The sequence below is a fragment of the Antedon bifida genome, chromosome 2 (assembly GCF_963402885.1).
Source record: "Antedon bifida chromosome 2, ecAntBifi1.1, whole genome shotgun sequence".
In the NCBI taxonomy this organism is placed as follows: Eukaryota; Metazoa; Echinodermata; class Crinoidea; order Comatulida; family Antedonidae; genus Antedon; species Antedon bifida.
Window position 1 is genome coordinate 415,645 of NC_136227.1, and position 23,825 is coordinate 439,469.

The 23,825-nt window shown below is 32.1% G+C and overlaps 1 protein-coding gene across 1 annotated transcript; it reads left to right on the plus strand.

Annotated features, from left to right (window-relative positions):
- The first annotated feature begins 2,768 nt into the window (after positions 1 to 2,768).
- On the plus strand, positions 2,769 to 23,745 carry LOC144835230 (GATOR1 complex protein DEPDC5-like). Its single transcript, XM_078690281.1, has 27 exons — positions 2,769 to 2,920; positions 4,074 to 4,161; positions 5,493 to 5,545; positions 9,556 to 9,728; positions 10,150 to 10,348; positions 10,675 to 10,809; positions 11,165 to 11,237; positions 12,207 to 12,313; positions 12,399 to 12,476; positions 12,934 to 13,068; positions 13,187 to 13,248; positions 13,452 to 13,604; positions 13,857 to 14,124; positions 14,338 to 14,517; positions 14,717 to 14,815; positions 15,129 to 15,319; positions 15,614 to 15,703; positions 15,971 to 16,059; positions 16,562 to 16,742; positions 17,214 to 17,414; positions 17,970 to 18,149; positions 18,325 to 18,539; positions 18,955 to 19,087; positions 19,376 to 19,619; positions 19,824 to 19,990; positions 20,344 to 20,573; positions 20,791 to 23,745. Exons 1-27 carry the CDS (start codon positions 2,887 to 2,889, stop codon positions 21,218 to 21,220), a joined length of 4,188 nt encoding a protein of 1,395 aa, XP_078546407.1. The 5' UTR covers positions 2,769 to 2,886; the 3' UTR covers positions 21,221 to 23,745.
- Positions 23,746 to 23,825: the final 80 nt, after the last annotated feature.

The window sequence follows — 23,825 nt, forward strand, 5'->3', positions numbered from 1 at the left end:
GGAGTTGTTAGACTAATTCCGCCGCCGGGCTAGGCCTTAGGCATATACGAAGTCGAGTTTTTAAAATAGAAAACCCCACCTAAAATGTTGAAGTAGCATCTGGATAGTTGAAATGTTAACATTATCATAATTATCATAGGTGACTATGTATAGTAATAAGTATATATATCTCAAAATAAAAGAAAAACAATATTCATTATTTTCCATTTAAAAAAAAATCCACTGGCGCCAAATTGGGTCCACTTGAGCACAGTGTATTAACGTACGAAAAGATTGAAACTTGAGTGACTTTATTGGTTATCCGCACTTGATTTTAGAGTTGCGCAACGTGACTTACGCGCGATTTTATGAATTTCATAGATTAAAAACCAAAAATCATTTTGTATTGAAACGTGGAGAAAATTTAAGTTATATCAAGGGAAAACTTTCTATGGATTAAAAATGGCATGTTTCACAGAAAGTTACGCGCGTTTAAAATTTTAACATGCGTAAAATTTCTAATCAACTTTCTACGCGTTTCATGTCATTTTGAGCATGTCAAAAATTCCCACGAGCATATTTACGCGCACGTGGCGTAAAAACATACTTTTTTTCACGTGATTTATGTTTTTCCAGCCTTTTCTAGTAATTTTACCAACTTTTTAACAATTTCGACTTAAAATTACGTCATACGAGCACGTGGAATTGGATAATTTGCGCGCGTTTTTGATGAAAAAGTTCAAAAAATCGTCAAAATTATGCCTTTTTTTAAACAGTCATAGATTCTAAACTACATGATGAAGTTTTTTTTTATTACATATTATGGAGTTGTAGATATAGAATCATGCATCGATATGGCTAACCGGACATTGTGACGTCATCGTATGGCCACTCGAATATAAATTAGAGGATTTTTGTCTCTTTCGTCATAGCTCATCACATTTAATAGAGCGCATCTCCACTTATCCGTATTCCATTTCCCCCCATTTTTTTATATTGTCTAGGCCAATCAATTATCTTTCGCATGATATACCATTTTGCAGGGCAGTGGCAGGGCCTTAGTTTTTTTCTTTACTCTTTGTTTTTGCTTTCGCCACACGGTATTTGATCTCGTAAAGTTTATGTTTCATTTGAATTAATAGTCTAGAAAAGGGATACAAAAATGATTTTAGTTTAAACAATTGGCATCCAAATTAGGTGTAAATAAAAAGAATGGATATTAATATTAATTAATATTGTTAATTAATTTATGAACGACGTCGTTTGTTTTGGTCCCTGGAGCTTGATCAACCAAGCACAGGGTTCAATCTGAGGTCACGGCCGTTCTCCTCGTTTTTCATAGAGGTGACCTCGGAGAGTTCGCTGCGGCAGCAGAACTGGTAAGAAACATGATTTTGATGTACAACATTGGAAGGTTTAATTAATTAGTAATTAAAAATATAATCGTTGACTAATTATGGAGCGAGTGTAGCTACCCTCCTGTTTAGGTAATTATTATGTTTGTTTGTTTGTTTGTTGTATCAAAATTAGGTTTCCTATCTTGTCACGGTTGAATGACCAGCCGTGATGTCGCGTACTCTCGTCGACCGTCATAACAAAAACATTGCACCACGAGTCTTGTAGTAGAGTAGTAAAATTAGCAAAACAATATGGTGACGATTTCCGTCAACACAACGGTTTGCAGGTAGAACCAATTAACGGTTAATATTCACTTATTGTTAAATGTTAGGCTGCAGAACTGTTGTACATAACTAGCCTAGCTTGGCCCGCATCATTTATTTATTTTAGGCCTGGTTGTACTTGTTAAATTTAGGCCTAGCTGGCACCACCACCGACCGGCGGCAGGCAGTATTTCACCTTGATTGAATTGACTGATAAACAAGTTTTGGTCGCCGACCTTGATTGCCTTCCCAGGCTATCTCTCAGATCACGTATTATATTTGTAGGCCTATACTTCTTGTAATTCTGGTAATTTCATATGAGTTCTCAGTTTGATAATGATTTGTTTATTTTTTAAGTTAATATTTTGCAATTTAAGTCTCAAAATGTGTAAAAAAATTGAAAATATACATTTAAGAACATTCAGAATTTAATATAAACTATGTTATGATGTAAGTTGTGATATTAATCATGGAAAGATTTTTAAACAAATAGATGATAATAATAATAAGGGTTGGTGTGTGTGGTGATATCCCCTCTGCATCAGCCACTGCAATGCTATCTTATGAAAAGAATGTGGAATATTAAATAACACATTACATTGTGTATCATATACAACCTTTTTATTAACTGTTTTAAGTTTCAAATAGATAATACCTAAAAGCAATAATTTACAGGCCTATGGCATTTAGTGACCTTTACCAGTAAAGACCTGGAAAGATTCCTGACTGTATATGATTAATTTAATTTAAGTACACAATCTGTATCTGTGAGTCACCAGTGAAAAACAGTAACCTGAGATATCTACACAAAAGTATACTGTATTTATATAAATGGAAGTACATTATATTGTTAATACAGAAGTAGAGTTTTCTATTATTTATTGGAGGTAGACACTAACTTCATAATTTTATGAATCTTTTAAGGTGAATTCCAGCAAAGATCAGCTTTATTTAATTTATGGTATTTATTGTTTTTACATGACCATCATCATGTTAACTTTTCTGAACAAATTACTTTACACTACAGTATAGTACAGTATGTTTCCTGAACTGCCTAGCCTACAAAAGACTTGTGACTAAAAGTATTATTTTCTTTTTCAGAAACTAGACTAATTCAACTAATAATAATCATTTTGTAAACATAAGCATGTGCTTACTGGTTTGCGGTAGAGACGTGTTGAAAACATGAGATTTGCAGTCCGCAAGCATATTACATACTGGTGCGTAGTAGGAAAATGTTGACAACATGAAATTGGTGGTCCATAACAAATCCTTCAGTGGTAAGCTTACAACTTGTTTTGATTTTTAAACATTTAGAGGTTGTGTTTGCACTGCATACTGGACCCAGCATACTGGACCCAGTACAGTATGTTTGCTGTGATAATTATATCATTTCATTTCAAATAACATTTCTTCTTTCAAATAAAATGTAAACATTTGACAAAAATAAAGTGTTGAAAATAAATAATTAATATACTTTTGTTTCAAAATAAACAAGAAGAGGCAAGAGCCCTAGAAGTTATACATCAATGTCTTGAAGATGTATAATGTATTAGCCATTACACACTCCTAGTTGGACAATTTTTAAAACGCAAATGAGCAAGAATATATATCTCGTCCAGGGCAGACGACCATGACCTTCTTAATCCATTCCTTGTACTTTCTTATCTACCCTTCATAGCTTAATCCAGGGAGTTGTAAATATAATTACATATTTTACAACTCTTTGCTTAATCTACCTTTGACTATTGAGTGTAGTAAAATACAAATTAATTAATCAGTAATAATGTATTGGTAACTGTATAAGTAACACACTGTAACTTATGAAGGTGTACTTGTAATCAAAAAATATAATTTCTACTTCTAAAGTACTTCAATCGCATGTACTGTAGTTGAGCAAGTACATTATCATTAAACACAGTGTATACTGTTTGCTTACTGTGTAGAATAAACACATTAAAAATAAACATTAAACAGCTACTGTGTAAACTGAATGTAGTCTTGATACTTCATACAGAACTTAGTGAGTGTACTTATCAAGACCATACTTAACAATTCTGTTTTGTACTTAAAATCTTTCCTGTTTGCATGAATGAATGCATTTATTTCAAAACAATGGTACTAGTTTTATAAAGGACCTATTCTGAATTTCTTTGCAAATGCATAATTGGGAATTTTTGCACAACCATGAGTATGGCCTAAAGCTCTGCATGTCTACATTATCAAACTAGTTTGACAAAAAAAGTGTGATGTGCCCAAATATGGTAGTGACATGTTCAAATATGGTAGTGATATGACATCATCATGTCCATATATGGGCACATCACATTTTGTTTGATAGTGTAGACAGAGCTTAACATCAGCTAAATTGTTTTTTTCTGAAGGCCAATAATGACTTTCTAAATGTTAAATTTGTATAATTTTATTTTTCAGAGGATGAAATAATTATCATCCCAAAAGAATTCCCAAATGTCAACGTTGGGGACGTTCTTGAAATATTCCATCCGGATGAGACACATAAGTGAGTAACATACATTGTTTGTTTGTACATATTAAGTGAGTTTCTTCAACTCAAACTAAGTAATCATAATACTACCAAATGCAAGACATAAACCCATAATAGTATAACAAGCCAATTCCAGTAATTGGTGATTGACAATTACCGTTGTTGGATCACGTTGTGTGACCCGCAAAATTGACCCACTTTTATGTTCAAGGCGGGTGGGGGTGTATACCCTAAAACGATAATTTAACTTTTAATTAAATAAAAAAGAATTAGTGTTGTGTTAATCGTCTTTCTGTGTAAATATAAATCATTAAGGTTAAACTATATTCGCATAAATTTAATCAGGAAACATATTATTTATAAGTACTAGCCATTTCACCATTAGTAGTATTCATATTAATCTATATTCATATCCTTTTTTGGCATTGAGTCTAGATATATGGATTTAGTTGTTTACTATTGTAAGTTCATTATGAGTAATCAAGGTCGTATGCAAATATGGTTACTATGGTTACTATTATAATTAATCAAGGTGACCAATTGTAAACAAATAAACCACAATGTACTGTGTATTATGGTTACGGTTTCAGTTTTGTTATTAAAAAAAAATATTATAGGTTTAATGTTTATTTACTGATTCAAAGGTAAATGGTCAACAAATGAATAAAATATATGCTAAAGTTCAATCTACACTATCAAACTAGTTTGACAAAAAAAGTTTGATGTGCCCGAATATGGTAGTGATATACCCAAATATGGTAGTGATATGACATCATCATGTCCATATATGGGCACATCACATAAAGTTTGATAGTGTAGACAAGATTTTACAATTTAAAAAATGCTTCATTTTCAATGAAATGTGTCAAATAAAAGTAACATTGTATTATTAAAGATGTATTGTCCCCCAAAAACATGAAAAATGAAGATTAATTAAATCAGACTTTGAATAGGTTATTTTGTAGTTTTAATGAAGTTAATCACTTCCATAGAAAAAAAAATGAAAAAAAATTATGTTTTCCCTTATAAAATGACAAAATAAATGGTTAAATTGAACCAAAAATCCATTGGCTGGCAGCCAATTTTACTATTTTTTGCTTTAAATTATAGTTTTTTCAGGTGAATAATTTTTTTTTGGATCAAATTTTTGGTCAAAGTGGAAAATTATTATGTGAAATTAAAATGGCACATTCAACAAAAAAATGTTAAATAATTATTTTTTCAGGGGGACAATACATCTTTAATAATGCGTTTGCTATTAAGTTCTTTCTGAAGTGGATCACAGAGAGCCGCTAGTTTAAGATTTCCTATTAATTTATAATAATTTCTATATTTATGAATTTCAGACTACTCTTGCAAGTCCGTTCCCTTAATGGTGAACTTCTTCAAAAACAAAAAGGTATGTCAAGAATAATAATGTTTATCAAATGCATCAAATGAATGTGTGTGTCTGGATGAATGATTTGTATACTGTATTATGTATGTGTATTCTTGCCGTTTTGGTTGGTCGATTTCTTATCACATGCTATTAATTAGTTAGTTCTATTACACATGGTAAGAGCTGGTACTAATTCACATTCAGCTTTTGGTAAACATTTTAAGAATAATAATAACTCCTTATGCTCCAAAGCTTCTTTGCTCCATATATGGCCTGACAGTTGTAAATTGCAAAAATACAAACTTTTGACTAGATTCTGTGTTTTGTTTTCGGTTTTCATTATTATTTCATCACTTAATTAAAAAGAATTTTTTTGTGATAATTATGGTGACAAACAATAGAGCCTGGTGTCATTGACCTTTTGACCAATGTCCATATGATTTCATCATTGATCAGGTCCATTGGTTTCATTGACCTTTTGACCGTCCGTTGGTTAATTTGAAAACATTAGCTGTAAACTCCCAAGAAATGATATATGAATGATGGTCAGCATATGCTTCTTTCTAATTGGCCACATCCAGGAAAGAACTTTAAATATTCATTGTTTTCAAATAATGATAAACTCTTACTCAGTCATTATTATGTCAGTTATGTCAGTCTGTCTGTTAGTCACTGGTTTGTACAGACTTAGTGTCGGTCCTTGAATTGTTTGGTAAACTCAGTTTTCAGCCAAATTTTGTTTTTTTTGGTACAAGACTGTCCGATTATTCTTGTGTTGCTTGTACATATAGATATCTATCTACTGTCAAATTATAGAAACAGTGCTCATATTCGGAACATGATCTTATAATATCTATCTATCTAGGCATAGTTCATCCATATAGATATACATTTGTACATTTTTTTTTCTATTAATACATTTTATTAATGAAGCAATTGTCAATGCTATTTTTGCACAATTTAGCAGGATGTTTTGATTTGTGTCAAAGTGAGGTTACTACAAGTTCTCTCATTGACTGTTTTATTCGGAAACGATTAATATTATACAACCATTCATGCAACTATCAGACTGTTCCATTATTTACATAGGTATATCTGTTTGTAAATGCGTAAAAAAAAACAACAAAACGTTTCAAACACTGGGACTTAAAATTTCCTGTCTACTAAATATCCTATATGATGATTTAATAGTTTTTAAATGTCTTGTTGGCTGCGATGGAAAAATTCAGAATTGGTGCTGTTGCCAAATTTGGTTTTTATAATTTGTACTTAATTAACGATTTCATCGACGAACGAATTTCTTTTTTTCCCCATGTATTTTTTCTAATGTAATGGTCAAGTCATTTCCTATTTATTTACTCCACTAAAAATGACCAGGGATGTGTTGTATAGTTCAATGTGACGTGGTATTTTGTTTACCTTTCTGGCATTGAGACAATGTTGTCAATATTGCAAACAACATGATCTTGATTTTATTCCACATGGTTGTCAAAGTTACTTCCTTTATCTTTTCTTTTGGCAAAGAATTCAAAAAAGTAACATAAACAACATTCATTGTTTTCCCTTTACACATTTTTTTCATAAACCATGAAATTTATAAATATTCTTATCAAAACTATCCCACTTTTGTCAAATTTTTTTTTTCTTATTTTACCTTAATAACGAAAGATATTAAAAAAATCATTTCTTAAAATAATTGTTGATTTATTTATAATTAGTAATTTTCTGCCCTATTTCCAAATGATCTGTCCCTAATGACTTCTCACGTGAGATGACATCACACAACGTGACTACGTGTTGCTACTACGCGCAAGGACCATGATTCAATTTCCTCCTCGCTCTCACGTTCATCGTCATTGGTTAATTTCCTTGAATTCTCGTCAGTCAGCGTACAAACGATGAGTCGATAACTCAACGTAATTTAGACTTCCTTAATGTTTACTACTATGGCTTTGTTTATGTGTGATGTAGCACGCGTGTAATAGGCATAGTTACCACGTCATGCTAGGGACTTACACGCATTAGCTTTGTTTATAGTCGATTTAGTAATGGAGCAAATCAAGGAAGGTAAGAGACACAGGTTTGAAATACTTAAGTTGTGCCCGATTGCTTTATCTAATACTGTACCTTGCACTGGTCTTTGAGATCATTTATACTTAGTACAGTGGTCTGACTGATTTATATAGTACAGTTGTCTTTGAGATAATTTTATTTAGTACAGTGGTCTAAACCGCTTTATTTAGTAAAGTGATCTTTGAGATAATTTTATTTAGTAAAGACGTCTGACCGTTTCATTGTAGTAAACTTGTCTGACCATTTTATTTTAAACTTCAATGGTCTTTGAGATAATTTTTTTTAGTACAGTGGTCTGACCATTTCATTGTAGTAAAGTCTGACCGATCTATTTACCTCAGTGGTTTTCCATAACAGTGGTATTTATATAGCAGCATGAAAGATAGTACAATGGTCTCATGTATACAGCATATGCAGATTTATAAACCTGCAGTGTTTCTACCTTAAATTAAATAATTATGGAGCGAGACTGAAGAAAACCATAATTTAATATGGGCTTTTAAAAGGAGAGGAACACAACCGTAAAATTTTAGGAGAGCAGATAAGAAGTCATAAGTCTGTACAAGGTCAGAGGTCATGTCAAGGTAAATTAAATTGAGGTCAGTGTCCCTTTTATTAAAAATGATTATGAACCTTGACCATATGATTTCCAAATTTTAAATTCATTTGCTATGAACAATTAATATTGAGAGAACCCAAAATTATTGTTGAATAGTGATTGAGGTTGATAGCAAAAAAAGCATTATTTGTTTTGTTTTTTGTTGTTGATACTTTCTATTCCTTTGTTTTTTTTTATACTGGCCAGCTTGTTATTGTTATGGTTGTGTCATACATTCAGTTTGGAATTGTTTCATTTAGTTGTTAAATCGTCGTCCGTGCCATCACACGAGTAATGTCATGTGGATATGATTAATTTGCTAATCAGATGAGTGTGGGCAGTTGCAACTATTAAGAATAATTAATAAAACCACATTGAAGACGCAACACTTGTATTTGAAAAGTTCATTCTTGTCGATGACTTTGATTTGGAAGCACGAGAGCACCGTGTATAAAGCTGATATCAGAACAAATTTGGCTCATAATTACCATCAATTGATCAATGAAAATTTATGTTTCATTTTCAAGTAATAAAATGGCATAATGCCAAGCATATAAAGGAGAGAAATATTAATATACCTTCTGCAGTCTTGTTTTTACTATAGTAGCTCACCTCAAAACAACTTGTGTCAAAAAACTTTTATCAATGAAATGTTTAGTTTCGTTTTCGCGTCGACTTGGCATAGCGCCAAGTGCGTACAATGTTATTAGCAACAGCCTCGTGACTCACGTGAGATAAACAAGACATGTGCTTGTCGTTGAAATGTTGTGATGGTTTCAATAAATACAATCATAAGTGAATATTTGTTAGTAATCAATATTTATTGTTCAAACAGGATACAGCTCCACCTTGTGCCAAATTCTTTATGACTTTATTACTCTTTTCCTCTATTACGAATTCTCCTTATTAATTATTAGATTTTATGCTAATTAAGTTTTTAAATAATTTGTACTTAATCATACTTCTTGTAGTTATTTGAAACAAAAAACATTTGTTTGAGAGTTTTAATGAGTATTAAAAGCAAGTTCAGATTAAAGAGAATCCAAAGTTGTTCAAGTTTAAAGCATCATAACATTTATTTACAGACTCATAAAAGATGATAATATACAAAGCAAAAGAAAAGTAAGAGAATGAAGGAAGATGCCCGGCAATGATGATGTATGATCAATCAATCAAAATCAATCAATGATGAATAACGAATCATGAATAATGAATAATGATCATCCTTAAATGTCCTTTTCATGTCAGCAACTTAAGAAATGTTATTTTTCAAATAATTTAAAATCAAAATCAAATCATTGGTGATGTGGTAGTAACTAACTTTGAATAATTTTCTAAAACATACCCATTCTATTTTTAGATATTGTGAGCATTGAACAAAACCTTGTGAAGTCATTCCAGTTGAGAGCCTATCAAGATGTCGTTGTTCGTCCGGTTGAAGACCTAGCAACCGTCACGCTTGACCTGGTTGAGCTAGTCTTCAAAGACCAGTACATTAGCAGAAGTGACATGTGGAGACTCAAGAAACACTTAGTAAGTTTGTCCTCATCATTCCTAATGTTTACATAATAAATTAATAATTATGGAATTAAAACACTTGATGTTCCTGAAAACTAACTAATTATGAAATCATTTTACCAAATCATCTGAAAACAGACATTTGGAAGAAAAGAAACTCCTCTTTTTTTGTTTTAGAATTTACTACATATAATGTTAGTTTCCTAAAGCTCTGTCTACATTATAAAACTAGTTTGACAAAAAAAGTGTGATGTTCCCAAATATGGTAGTGATATGCCCAAATGTTATGACATCATGTCCATATATAGGCACATCACATTTTTTTGTCACATAAAGTTTGATAGTGTAGACAGAGCTTTACAGGGGACTCTGTCTGACTCTGTGTGTTATTGTTTTCATTTACATTGTTTACATTATGCTTTGTTTTCCCAAACAGCTTGGCAGCTGCCTCTACTTTTCCCAGAAGATAGAGTTCTCAATGATAGGTGCACAGGTGAATGAACTCTGGGCCGTTGGTGAAAGAGTGCGTTGTGGGATTGTTTCTGCTAATACCAAAGTAGCGTTTCGTTCAGCGACTGCGATGGTGTTCCTGTTTATTCAAATGAGTAGTGAAATGTGGTTGTTTGACTCCTGGGGTGAGTTACTCGTATTATTTACCTTTTTTTCAATGTTTTTGTATTTTTTTACAAGCCCATAACCAGGATTTTTATAGAGGGATTAATTTTTCCACAAAAGGGGCAAAAGTTGTGATGAGCCAGGCTAGTTAAGCATATTTCGAGACAATTAGAAGGTTACCCTGATATCACTGCTGATCTTTAGTTGGAAAAGGGCACTTCATGAAAGGGCCGGTTTCGTTTGAACCTGGGAACTCGCTACAGACTTGCTATAGAAAATTTTTAAAATTGTTCTGCTGGAAAAGATTGTGTAATATTACATCATTGAGATCTTTCTCTCCTTGCAGGTGAACTGTACATGGAGAAAGCAGTAGATGGCTTTTTATCAGAACTCTTTAATGGTTGGAAAGATAAGAACATTAACAGTGAAGTCACTATTGTACTGACGTCAAGAACATACTATGATAATGCAGAGTCTCTTGGTAAGAAATTCACTCTCAAAAATCGTTTTACGGAACTCAATTACTATGTATCTATTAACATAAACCAGACTTGTATTTCCATCAATCTGGTAAAACTCTTTAGCATTATTCTTCTGTCTCCAGGATTGACCCTGTATCTATTATTTAACGCTTCCCTCTGCAAAAAAGCATTCAAGATCTGTGTATGTAATGACTATCACAAACTTGTGTAAAAACAATCAACAAACGAGTTGTGCTGTACATCAGTCTCGTGAATAAGTAATGTTTATATATAAACTAAACTATCAAGTTTAAAATGTGCCATTAATACCAAAGAGAGTGTCACAGTAGTTTATTTTTTCCATCATTTTTTTAGATGAGTTTCCAGATTCTATGAAGCCATGTCTTTCAATAAACAACAGAGGCAGAATCTATGAAGATTTTTATCGGTACAGTTTATTAATACATTTTTCTATATTACTCCAGCACCCTCCCTCAATTTGTGAACCTAGTGTATTTTGTATATTTTTAATTTTTTAAACAATTGGTTTCATAAAAACTTTTATGAATAATAATATATACAATAAGTAGTATATATTTTACCAGGAGAAATAAATAGCTTTATCTGTAAATATGAAAAAAAATGACATAAGCAAAAAAGTGCTCAATTAAACATACATAAATTAACTTTTACTAAATTACCATTTAATATCATTAACACATTTGCACCATTATGTATCATTATGTATAACATTATCACATTTCAACATATTTTACTTTATGCAAATCCCTGTCTGTGAATTTCTTGTTAGCTTAAATATTTCAACAGAAATTAAGCATGTACTCAATGTTGTTATTAATATTCAGACAAGAACTTAGGATTATTTCAATTACTAAGCAATCATACTTAGCGCAGATTACGTTTTACTTAATTAGTTAAAATTACTTAAGCCGCAGTAATCCATTAGGGGGATCAAGAGGAAATATGAATGTTGTTATAATTTTAAGTTTCTTTTTTCAAGAAGACTTAAATATGGCAATTAAGATAATTAGCCTACACTTAAATGTCGTTTAATAATGTTACTGAAAGGTCATGCGTATGCATACATTCAATAAACATGAATGAAGTACAATCATTAATGGTAAATGTAACACTTGTTATTCTCAGACTACTAGGAAAATGATTAGCAATGATAATTTTATAACTAATACGGAGTAGCTTTGCATCAGGGAGCTAAGTCAATTGGTCAGATGTTTTGCCCTACTTTGTGTATTGAGAATACTTGCCGAATTTGCAAGTAATTCTCAAGAGAGAGGAATATTAAAATATATATATAATATGAATAATCATTTGTTATGCAATTCATTTGCTAGTCAATTGTTTTACGATGACATTTATAATTATTTTGTACTTTTAGGGTAATTTTTCAGAATGAACGACATAATGAATGGACACCACTGCTAGTGACGTTAAAGAAAGCAATGTTAGACTATCCTAAGCACATTAAACACAAGGAAATGGAAGGTAACAATAACATTTACAAATTTACAGTTTTTTATTTACAAAATAATTGTTGTGTATTTAAACCATTAATGTGTCCTGTTTCCAGATGGTTGCTGGCCTAAAGGTACAAACTCAACTGCAGCGGAGGGGAACATGCTAGAAGCTTTGAATATGTCATTTAGTGGTAAATATTTTTTTTTAAACTTGAAAATTAATTACAATTTGTTTATATGATTGACAGTGTACTATCGCATGCCACGCATGCTAGAATGTAATGTTATTGATGTATTCTAACAGTATTTTAACATTGGCCTATAGCGTTTAACATTGGCCTATAGCGTTTAACATTGGCCTATAGCGTTTAACATTGGCCTATAGCGTTTAACATTGCCTATAGCGTTTAACATTGCCTATAGCGTTTAACATTGCCTATAGCGTTTAACATTGGCCTATAGCGTTTAACATTGGCCTATAGCGTTTAACATTGGCCTATAGCGTTTAACATTGGCCTATAGCGTTTAACATTGGCCTATAGCGTTTAACATAACATGGACCAATAAAATGTCTTGAATCTTGAACATGAATGAAAATATGTTATGTATCTATGTAATCTAAATTGATTGTATCATTTTTTTCTTTAGTTTTTGATAACCATTATTCAAATCGTAACTTTGAGAGGACTGGGCAAGTTGTAGTTTTTGTAACTCCTGGTAACGGTGTGTTTGAGGTCGATCGACAACTTTGTGAACTTTCGCAATCAAGAATGATAGATTATGGTATGTTTAATGTGTTCTTGGCAATACATGCTGGAAAAAAAAACATAATTCTATAATGTTTGTAGAAGAAATTACAGTACTATAATTGCTAATGAATTTATTTTCATTCTTTTACAAGGTATTGGAAGTGATCTAGTGTGCTTGGGTGAGCAACCTCTACATGCTGTACCATTACTTAAGGTAATTAAACCGTTTTGATTAACCAAAATGAATCAATCAATCAAAATCAATTTATTCCATAAAAATGATAATATGTACAAAGATGTTATCAAATATTTATGGAAAAGGGAACTCCAGATAAGAAAGCTTTTAAGCCGAGACCCTAAATTTGAACAATACCGTCAACTGAATATCAATAATTAAATTTTGTTATTTTTTTTTAGTTTATGGATGCCAATCCAGAGGTGGCTCAGAACTATTCCGACATTTACCACATTCCTCACTGGATTAACTACAGTTTTTATATATCTAAGAGTAAGAAACGCTACAGTAACACCTTTACACCAAGGACATTACAGCCTAACAGAAAACCAAAGGTATGGCTAGACTAAAATTAAGACATTACAATCAAGGGGAGACTGTACTTTGATTTGCTTTTGTTTTCAGTGTTTTAAGACTTTGTACGCGTTACAAATTCAAACCGTTAACCATTATTTAGAATTTTACTAGCAGCAAAATTAGAAGATATGTAGTTTAGTGTCACTCTATCCTGAAAATTGATTCTTGTAGCATCCAAATCTTAAAGTTACAATATTTAAAGATAATTAACCTTTTTTTTAAATTTTCAGAGCAAAATAAATGACGACTATGTGCATTTAGCAGGCAATGAATATGACCTACCTCAGTACTTAGGTTTACCTAATCCGCCTAGTGAATTAGAGCAAGATGTGAACTTTGACCCCTATGATACGTACGATGGCAATGTGTTTTCATTTGCAAAGAAGAAATCGTTAAAAAAGAAGAAGTTTCCGCCAACAATGAATCCTTTCTCGCCTACCACCTTGACGACAAAGCTTACACCAGATCGACGAAGGTGGACCCATGTCTACCCCCATGGTAAGTTGATTCAAAATATTATTCTTGTTTTTGTTTTAAAATTCCATTCTCATAGACTTTTGTTGTCATTTCTGCATTTTCTACATTTGCCACATTGAAATTTTTATTAAATAAAGAATAAAATTCTCATTGTGCTATACACACTGAACTTATACCTGCTTTAACATTAACAACATATCAGTTAATTTATTTTATAATAAATATTTAAACAAGGTCCATCTGGGGAAGTGATTCAATTTCAACACCAAGCAAGCAATACATCAACTCCTGTACACGTTCAACGTTGGCGGACAACAACACAACCTTGCGACGATGGCCATTCTCTACGCACATCGTCTAGCGAGTCTATCCACCTGTCTGCCACGGATGAAAGTGAAAGTGATGATCACCATGGTAATTAAAATAAATATAATATTTATATTAAAGCTCTGTAAATTTTTCTGGCTGTTTTAATTGTATGCATTTTTGTCATTAAAGTATTTTGTGATCTTAAAATGTGTTGAGATAATTAAAAGTTATCACACTACACCAAATCATAAATCAAAAACAGATTATCTACAAGACTGCACCTTCTATTTGTCATTTTTTTCAGATTCTCAGACTGTTCTTGATCGTATTGATGTGAAACGACGAATTGGATGTGCATGGGGCATTACGGGGGAACAGGCTCTGACTCCCTTCACCTTAACAGGTATGTCTTTCTGTAATGTCATCAGGTATATTGGTTTGTAAGAGATATCATTTACCGAAAGCTCCATACTCGGATGTCTGGTTGTTAAATATACATTTACATATGCATTTTGAAATAAACTCGCAAATGAGAATAATGTTATATTATGTGATATCCCTTAGCGAAAGCTCTTGACTCAGATCTCTGGTTATTAAATATATATTCCACTAACGGTAAAGTTTGAAATAAACTCAGAAATGAGAATAATGTTATAAAGAAGAATAGAAAATGTTATAATATTACAATTTCTCTAAAATACATTTTTTACCTTTAGGTCTTGATCGCAAGTCGCTAACCATCACTGCATGCTTCCCGATTACCACGGATTTCTTCCCGGACAAATGCGCTTTACAAAGCGACTATTTTGAGGGGAATTACAGCATAGCAGTGGACGACACCACATCCATGAACACCATGACAACAGCGGCAGTCTTTAAGGAGCTTGTCTCTCAGCGTCTTATACAGGTGCAATTATATGTCTTTTATTTAATAGTTTATTATATCAGAATACATAAATACCAGGGGATGATCCAAGTGGGGGCCAGCCGAAAAGATAGGACATCAAATTAAGCTCATCCCTTCAATTCACAACTTTAAACCCACATAATTCCAAGCGCACTTGTGCATTGAGTAATGGTCACTATAATATTACTCACATAATGTCTGAATGTGATTGTAGAAGCATTCATTTGAATACTAAGAAACGCATCAGTATTACATTATTTCGTGTGAATATTTATTAATGTTGTTCTCTGGCAGGATTTTCAGCTTGTTGTTTCACCTGATGAGGGCAGTGACTGCTTGTCATTATCTGGCAACAGAGGTTCACTTGTAACAAATGAGAAAAAGGTAAGTTGGGATTCTGTTGTTGTAAAGATGTTTATTGTCAATATTTGTTGTGACAACTTATTTCTCCATTGTGACATCAACCATATGTACTTTGATGTAAAAGGAAAAGTAACGTGTAAAGCTATTTTCACTCCTGAGGAAGATCAAAGCATATTGATCGAAATGTAGAGAAACTCAACAGTTTCTTTGAGAACTAATATACCTGGTGTACTGCAAACTTTATATAAACATAAAGCAATTCAAATATTTATTTTTTATCTAATTTAGAATCTGTTTGTGCTGAGTTATGGAAGTACATTCCACAGTATTTCTTTGAGCCCAGATAACAGTATTGATGTGATCAGATACACACCAAGGTAATTATTGTAATTATAATATAAACAATTTTTTTAAAGGTTTTATGTTTTATTTGGTTTGATAAAGTGTGATGTGCCCAAATATGTTAGTGATATGCCCAAATATGGTAGTGATATGGCCAAATATGGTAGTGATATGGCCAAATATGGTAGTGATATGGCCAAATATGGTAGTGATAAGATGTCATCATGTCCATATATGGGCACATTACATTTTGTTGTTAAAGTTTGGTAGTGTAGACAGAGCTTAAGATCCTGTTTCTGAGACTTTAATTCAGTAACCTCCATTGGAACTATTTGCTATGCTTAGAACATAGAAGTTCTAGCAGATTTGTTTCTTTTTGTTCCTCTTTCTGTAGTTGAGGTACAAACTTTGCTTTGCTTTTTGAATGGGTGCCTCCTTCGTGTTGTATATTGTAAGAAATTATATTTATATTTGTTTATGAATGAAGGAAATAAATGTTATTTTGGTTGATTGATTTCTTGATTATTATGTTTATAGGTATGAAAAGAAGTTGCCTGAGTTAGTATACAACTACAACCTATGGCACCCAGGCAGAGACAGCTTCCTCTTTACAAACATCAGAATGAGACACAAACCTGTTGAGAATAATGAGTGGAACCATAGAGATAGCTACATTGCTTATAGAGGGACACCTACATCATATTTTGAACTTAAAGAGGTAGGTACTTGATTTGTACAAATGTTGTAATGTGAGACCAGGCTATTGCAATTTAGCTTTTAGTTTTTTTAATTCTTAATGTTGAATGTTTTTCTGAGATATTTTTTATGCAACATTTTTCCAGAATGATTTTATTTCTTTTTATCCTTCTTTCATTGTAGGCCTACTGTATATTTATATATATATATATTTATTTTTTATATCTTTGTTAATTTTGTGTTTTTATAGTTTATTTTGTATTTACTGTATTGTTTGAGGGTCCCTAATGATGGACCACCCTCATAAAAAAAATTATTTATTATGTTTGCCAAGGATAACCATAAGTGAATTCATTCACTATCATTCTTAAATGTGGCAATCCCGTTCACAAGACAAACATATGCACGTCTACATAAACAAAGTCTTATTACAAGTCTTTGATATAGAGAAGTATTTAAAAACTCATTCCTTTTGTTCTTTCTATACTTGCAGTCCTTGAAATTCTGGAGAAGCAGGTTTCTTTTGCTGCCCTCACCAGTTGCATACATTAAAAAGTTGTCCAGCAGCTCACCAAAGTTTGACGTTTTTGAGAGTCTGAACGAGACTCAGTGTCACCAACTATTAGAAGGTTTTATCAGGTTCATTGAAGGACTCAACCGAATTAGACGACCGCAAAGAACAGGACGAACATCGGTAGGAGTTTTATTTTTTTTAATTTCAGGTGTTTTCCTATTGTATGTGTAAAATCATCCTTTATTTCAAATAAAAAAACATAAGAATGTAACATCCCAGGTCACAGCTTGGAGGACCAATTATATGCAGGGCAAAACAAGACAACAAATACAAAACATAAGAATGTAACAAACATCCCAGGTCACAGCTTCGAGGACCAAGCATATGAAGGGCAAAACAAGACAACAAATATAAAACATAAGAATGTAACAAACATCCCAGGTCACAGCTTGGAGGACCAAGTATATGAAGGGCAAAACAAGACAACAAATACAAAACATAAGAATGTAACAAACATCCCAGGTCACAGCTTGGAGGACCAATTATATGCAGGGCAAAACAAGACAACAAATACAAAACATTTAAAATAAGAAGATAAAAATAGTAGAAAACATTCAATGAAAATCAGATCAAATTACAGTTAAAAATTATTATTATTAGGAAATAATTATGTTTACGTTTTTGCAATCCAGTTTCTGTTTCAAACTAATTATATTAAAACCATCGTATTTGCAGCGACTACATTCCAAAGAATATACAACTTCTCCAGTCTCTCCAGTACCAGGATTGAAATGTCAAAGGTCAATTTCTAGAAATAGTTCATATGTGAACTTACCAGATGCAGATATTGACCTATCACCGTTGGCTGCATCAAAGCAAAGTTCCCGTCAGAGCTCACGCCAGAGTTCTCCTACGGTACGTGTAAATCTGTTTTCTTACAACCTGACAGCAGGAAGCCTTGTCGTCTATTTAGTGAGAACCCTATCTGTATAGATTCTACAAATGCCATCATTCCCAAATATGGACACTTGAAATGTTGGTTTGTGTATATTAAGCAGACTATTAACACATTATAATATTTGTTTCGCAGAGGTTAGGGTTTCCTGATGCAAAGAAAAGGCCCTCAAGAGGGAGTGGTTCAAACACCCCTACCAGTGCACCACCGTCCAATTCAGAGATTTCGCATATGGTTCTAGATGCCATTGAGAATGTAGCAAAGCAAACTGATAATATCACAAATTCAGTAGAACAGTTGACATTAAGTTCACCAAACGAAAAAATTATCGCAGCAATGAAGTATGGAAAGTAAGTATAGTTAACGTATTCTTTGTTTTTACGCAAATATTAAAGGTGCCTAGGGATATAGAATGTGAAAATCACTTGAAAACACAGATAGCAGTCATTTTATAGGTTTATTGCAAGATGATTTATTCTCATTGCCTCATCCCTCGGATGGGATGTAAAGCTGTTGGTCCGTGTACATATAGTGCATGTTGAAGAACTTGGTGCACTATTTGACAAGAGTAGGGAATCATCTCCCAGTTTGCTGATCTGGTAGGCGCTGCACTGCTGCCTGCTGTGGGTCTGTGGAGGGCATAATCCGAATTTCCTCAGTTTCCAGTTAAGCTTGAGGACGAATAAATACATTTAACATTTATTTATGGGGACTTCTATTTTGTATATTATATTTATTATCTCTTTTTTTCAATTTTGTTTTCAGAGAGGGAATGACTTTCTTGCCAGGTTCAAAGAAACTACCATGTTTCAGCTTTGTGGCAGCTGAAGCTGTAACATGGCTTATGTCGACAATTGAGAATGGATCAACATTCTACGAGGCTATCAATAAAATGCAGGTCAGATTTTTGTAATAATAGTGGAGCTGTAGCTTGGTGGTTGCCTTCCAATATGAAAGTCCAGTGTACAATCCTGAATTAGTGCCAGGGGTTGTAACTCGCAAGTGTTTCTACTCCACTCAAAATTCTTAAATGAGACTTGGTTGATAGGCATGATAATTGGCGAGTTACTTGGATTGAAATAAATAATTTCAAATCATAATTAGCATCATATTCATAATTATTATTCTAATCATATTTTTCTAATCATCATCATAATCATTTAAAAATCAAATTATTTTCTTACAGAATCTTCTTGACGAGGGACTGATCATAAGCATATCTGGTCCAAATATGAAATGTTTCAAATATGGATTCTACATCTATTACTTCAACCAAGACGATGATAAAAATGAGAATGTCTTGAAGTTACCATGGAGACGCAAATTATCTGAGCCAATCAGTGCAGGCCAGCATGAACGTAATTGGTTTGAAGTTTCATTTGAAGAACAGAAGTGGTGGAACACTCCCGAGTCGCTGGACCGTGACGATGGTGAGTTATTGTACTTAGCCTTTTGCTGAATCTTGTTGTGTAAAAGGTTAACTACTTTTCTTAAATGGCCTTGAAAATGAATCCAAATTGGAAAATTAGAGAAATATGTAAAACAGATTATTCCAGATTTAGTTTATAAATGTTTATAATTGATTTATTGATAAATTTATTTGTTAATACTGAATTTGTAACATTTTCTTTCAGTTTGTTGGACTCCCACATATAAAAATTTAACTCAAACCATTGACAGTAATCTAAATGACAGGGTAGAATGGTATCATGTTGGTTACCATAGCAAGTATTGTCCATCGCAAGCATTTGATATGGAAGTACAGTGGTTGGTGTGCACTCCAAGTCTGCTACACAACCAGGTAAGGTGTCAGTATTCCTCTATATGCAAAAATAGTTCCAAATTATTTACCTAGGCAGACCTCTACCATGATTTGAACCACAGAATGAGGACTGCATTGTTCAGGGTCAAGCACAAATGTATTATCTTTATCATAAAAATGGTCAATTTATTTTGTTATTGGTTCATTTTTAATTTTCTTTTGTTTATGAGTGGCAAGGTACAAATTATGCCATGAGGCACTATCATTAAATAGTGCATACTATTGCACGCCATGTGACCGACAATCATCCAGGAATGACAGGAATTTATTTAGGTGTTTTATAGCACTATATTCTGCTCAATACTAATTACTAAATACATGATTTATTTCAGGTTAAAGAATGGAGTAGAAGAGCGTCCTCTAGTGGTTTCCATCTGGTACCAATCCTACTCGATCCATTTGGATTGGACACAGATAATCAAGACCCGCTTCTTTCTCCAATATTTATCAAACTTAATACCTTGAGTCTACGGTCAAATAATTCATGTAACGGTCATCAGGATGAAGTGATCACAAGAGAGGATCAGAAAATTAAACAATTTCAACAGTTTATACTTGAAAGGTAATTGTTGTAGTTTCTTTACTCCAGTCAGTGCTGCCATCAGCAATGATGGCAGTATTTACTACAAATGCTTTTTTTTTGTTTCTGGGAATTACCGTTGACTATTACTATTTTTTGTTTTAATATATTTTATCTTAAGACTTAAATTTACTCAAAAAATTGTTAAGTGTTTATTCAAAATTTATAATGAATAAAATGTATTTATTATTTTGTATAGGTTTGGATTTTTAGAAGATATAACTACAAACAGAAGTCCATTGTCGTGCAATACTCGTAACGATCCGTATTCCGTGCGTTTACACCAGCAGTTTATTCACATCACAGGAATGGCTGTGGTCATTGTGTCTCCTTTCACTCAGGAATCTGAAGTACACTCGAACAATAACAGCAATAATACAACTGCCAGAAGAATTAGTAAACAAGATCCCATGTTGGACTATGTCCATTCGCAAACTGACCTTGGGTTCATGTGGGTGACCAATCACACGCTTACAAAGCGATGGAGGTCACCTAGTATATCCGACGAAAACTTTGCTGAACACTTATTGGCTGATTTGAAGTCATTTTGCTCAAATCACGATAATCGTCTTGCGAATCTTTGGATTGAGTTTGAAGAAATGAGTATCTATGATAGCTGTGCTGATTAATAAAAGTTGCAGATTTGTACAGGAGATAAAAAGTTCCAAATTGTGAACATTTTAAGCAAGCAACAGAAGAACACACAGAACTATTAACTTTTTCTGAAATGATTTGCAATGACAATGCATTTGCATAGTAGGATTTAAAGTAGAATCCTAAATTCATATTAGCAAATATATCGTTTTAAGAATGAAATTACAAGATAAAACTGCTTTAATATTAATTAATTTTCTAGGAAAAACAGTTTAATTACTTGTAGATTCTGTATGATATTAGTAACAATTTACTAACAATTTAAATAATATTTTGAGTGAAAAAGAAATTATATAATTGCCTCAGAATCAGGTAGTAAAAATTAATCTTAAAAATCATGTATAACATACATATATTTCAGAATCATGATTTGTAGAATTTTTTTGGGTAAAAGAAATTTTATATTGTAAATGTGTGTCATTTTATTTGATACTCAAGGTTTATTTCTTATGATATTGGCCAGTGGTCTAAAAGATACCAAATATATATATAAAATATCTATTAATTATTAATTCTATCTAATAATGTTTGGTTGTGAATGATGATGTTGCAATCTGTAATTGAAATTAATAATTGGTTTATAATACCTTAATGAAAGTGCACAAATATCTTCAATATTACACACTGCTATCATATTGTATTGTACTGTATATTCCAAATACAGTACTCATTAAGTAATACAATTTAGAGAAAGTTTTATAAAAGTTTATTTCTATGAATTTTAAGTACTTTTGTTGTAAATCATAAGTATTTATGATATTATATCATAAAAAAATAATTTCTTTTCTTAAGCATAATATGCCTAAAACAATGCACAGTTTGGTATAGATGTATTAATAACAAGATTTCTGTATTTTAATTGATTGTGTTCACAAATTAAGAATTTAAGGAAAGTAGTGAAAACATGATTGTTGCCCAGCAATGATACTGTAAATAAATAGTAAAAGTAATCATTTTTTCTAAAGCTCTGTCTACACGATCAAACTAGTTTGACAAAAAAGTGTGATTTGCCCAAATATGTTAGTGATATGCCCAAATATGGTAGTGATATGACATCATCGTGTCCATATATGGGCACATCACATTTTTTGTCACATAAAGTTTGATAATGTAGACAGAGCTTTATATTATATTTAAAAAGCACAAACTTTTAAATCTTGCAATCGTATATTGTTTTCTTCATAATATGTAAGTGTATAGAATGCTGTTATTCTTTTATTTTGTATAGTTTATTTTAGTTCACATGCACCATTGTTGTGTGCCGTTACTGCCATTCCAATTCGTTTTTTGTTGTCATTTAAAAGGGTTTTGTTTTTAGTTAAGAAGTGTTGGTGTGTTTTTCTTTAAAATGTTAAGAAGTTGTTTGTGCATTCTGTTTTGTATTTTATTTTTGTGATCATTTGTATGTAGAAAAGTACTAACTGATTTAGTGTAATAGTTTTGGGCATGCAATGCATTATGTAATATAATAACATATGTACATCCGTTTCATGATATTAATAATCAAGAAATATATTTAAGTATAATATGTACAGCAAGCTTTGTGTTTGTTGTGACAATCACACATGTCTCTCTTAAGGTGGATTATTAGAAATTCTACTGTTATTAAAAGTGTTTAGGAAGTATTTTAACATGTTCTATAAACAAATCAAACATTTAAAATTTGAAAATAATTCTTGTATTCTTTGTTAAGCTTAAGCCTTAAAATGTGCCCGAATGGTAGAGATATGACGTCATCGTGTCGATATGGGCACATCATTTGTTGTCACATAAAGTTTGTTGTAGACAGGGCTTTAGTAAATGTCGCTGAAGCAAAATCCTTAAATATTTATTTAATTAAGTAAAATACTAAGTATTTAAGCTAAATATGTCAATTAATTCTGATTAGTGCATACAGTACGTGTATGTCGGATAATGTTTTTAATCCAAGATGGTTTATTTGTGGTTCGTGGACAAGGACCAGCTTTGCACAAAGTGTGTGCTTATTGTCAAACTAAGATGCAGACTTTATATCCACATGTATTCTTTAATTTCACGCACGTAATAGTTTTGTTTTAAATCAAATAATGTATAATGCCTTTCGCTTATTGTCTTCCATCCGTTTGTGCGTGTATTCCACCTGTTATCCATAATAGCTACAGGGTTTGTTAACATTTAATGTAATATGGATGATAAAGGCTTGCCCGTAAATTGCCCGAAAGTTATTTTAGTTCAAAACGAATTAATACCTTGTTCATGTTGGTCTGCCTGACTTGCCGAAACGTTATTCATTGCCTTATCATTAACGTTATAATAATTACGTCATTAACCATTTACTTATCTCCTACGTTATATACAGTATATATATTTTCTTAAGTTTAATTTTGAACATTTTGTTATCTAATATTAATTTACCCGATTTATCGTTTAAATTGTACATAATAATTATACTTTTTAGAGTATTTGTTTTTTAAATAAAAAGTTTCTTATTGTAAAGTACATTAAAAACTAATACATTTTTGGAAAATTATTGTCATATGCGTCTTTCTAATGATACTGTGAATAACCGAAAATACCAGAGGTCAGTGGTTCGGGAGGGAG

Excerpts from the sequence above, each read along its gene's own strand:
- LOC144835230 (XM_078690281.1), top strand. The coding sequence starts at position 2,887 with ATGAAATTGGTGGTCCATAACAAATCCTTCAGTG. Across the intron at positions 13,069-13,186 it reads ATCAAGAATGATAGATTATG|GTATTGGAAGTGATCTAGTG; the intron begins GTATGTTTAATG and ends TTCTTTTACAAG. Across the intron at positions 16,060-16,561 it reads GTGATCAGATACACACCAAG|GTATGAAAAGAAGTTGCCTG; the intron begins GTAATTATTGTA and ends TTATGTTTATAG.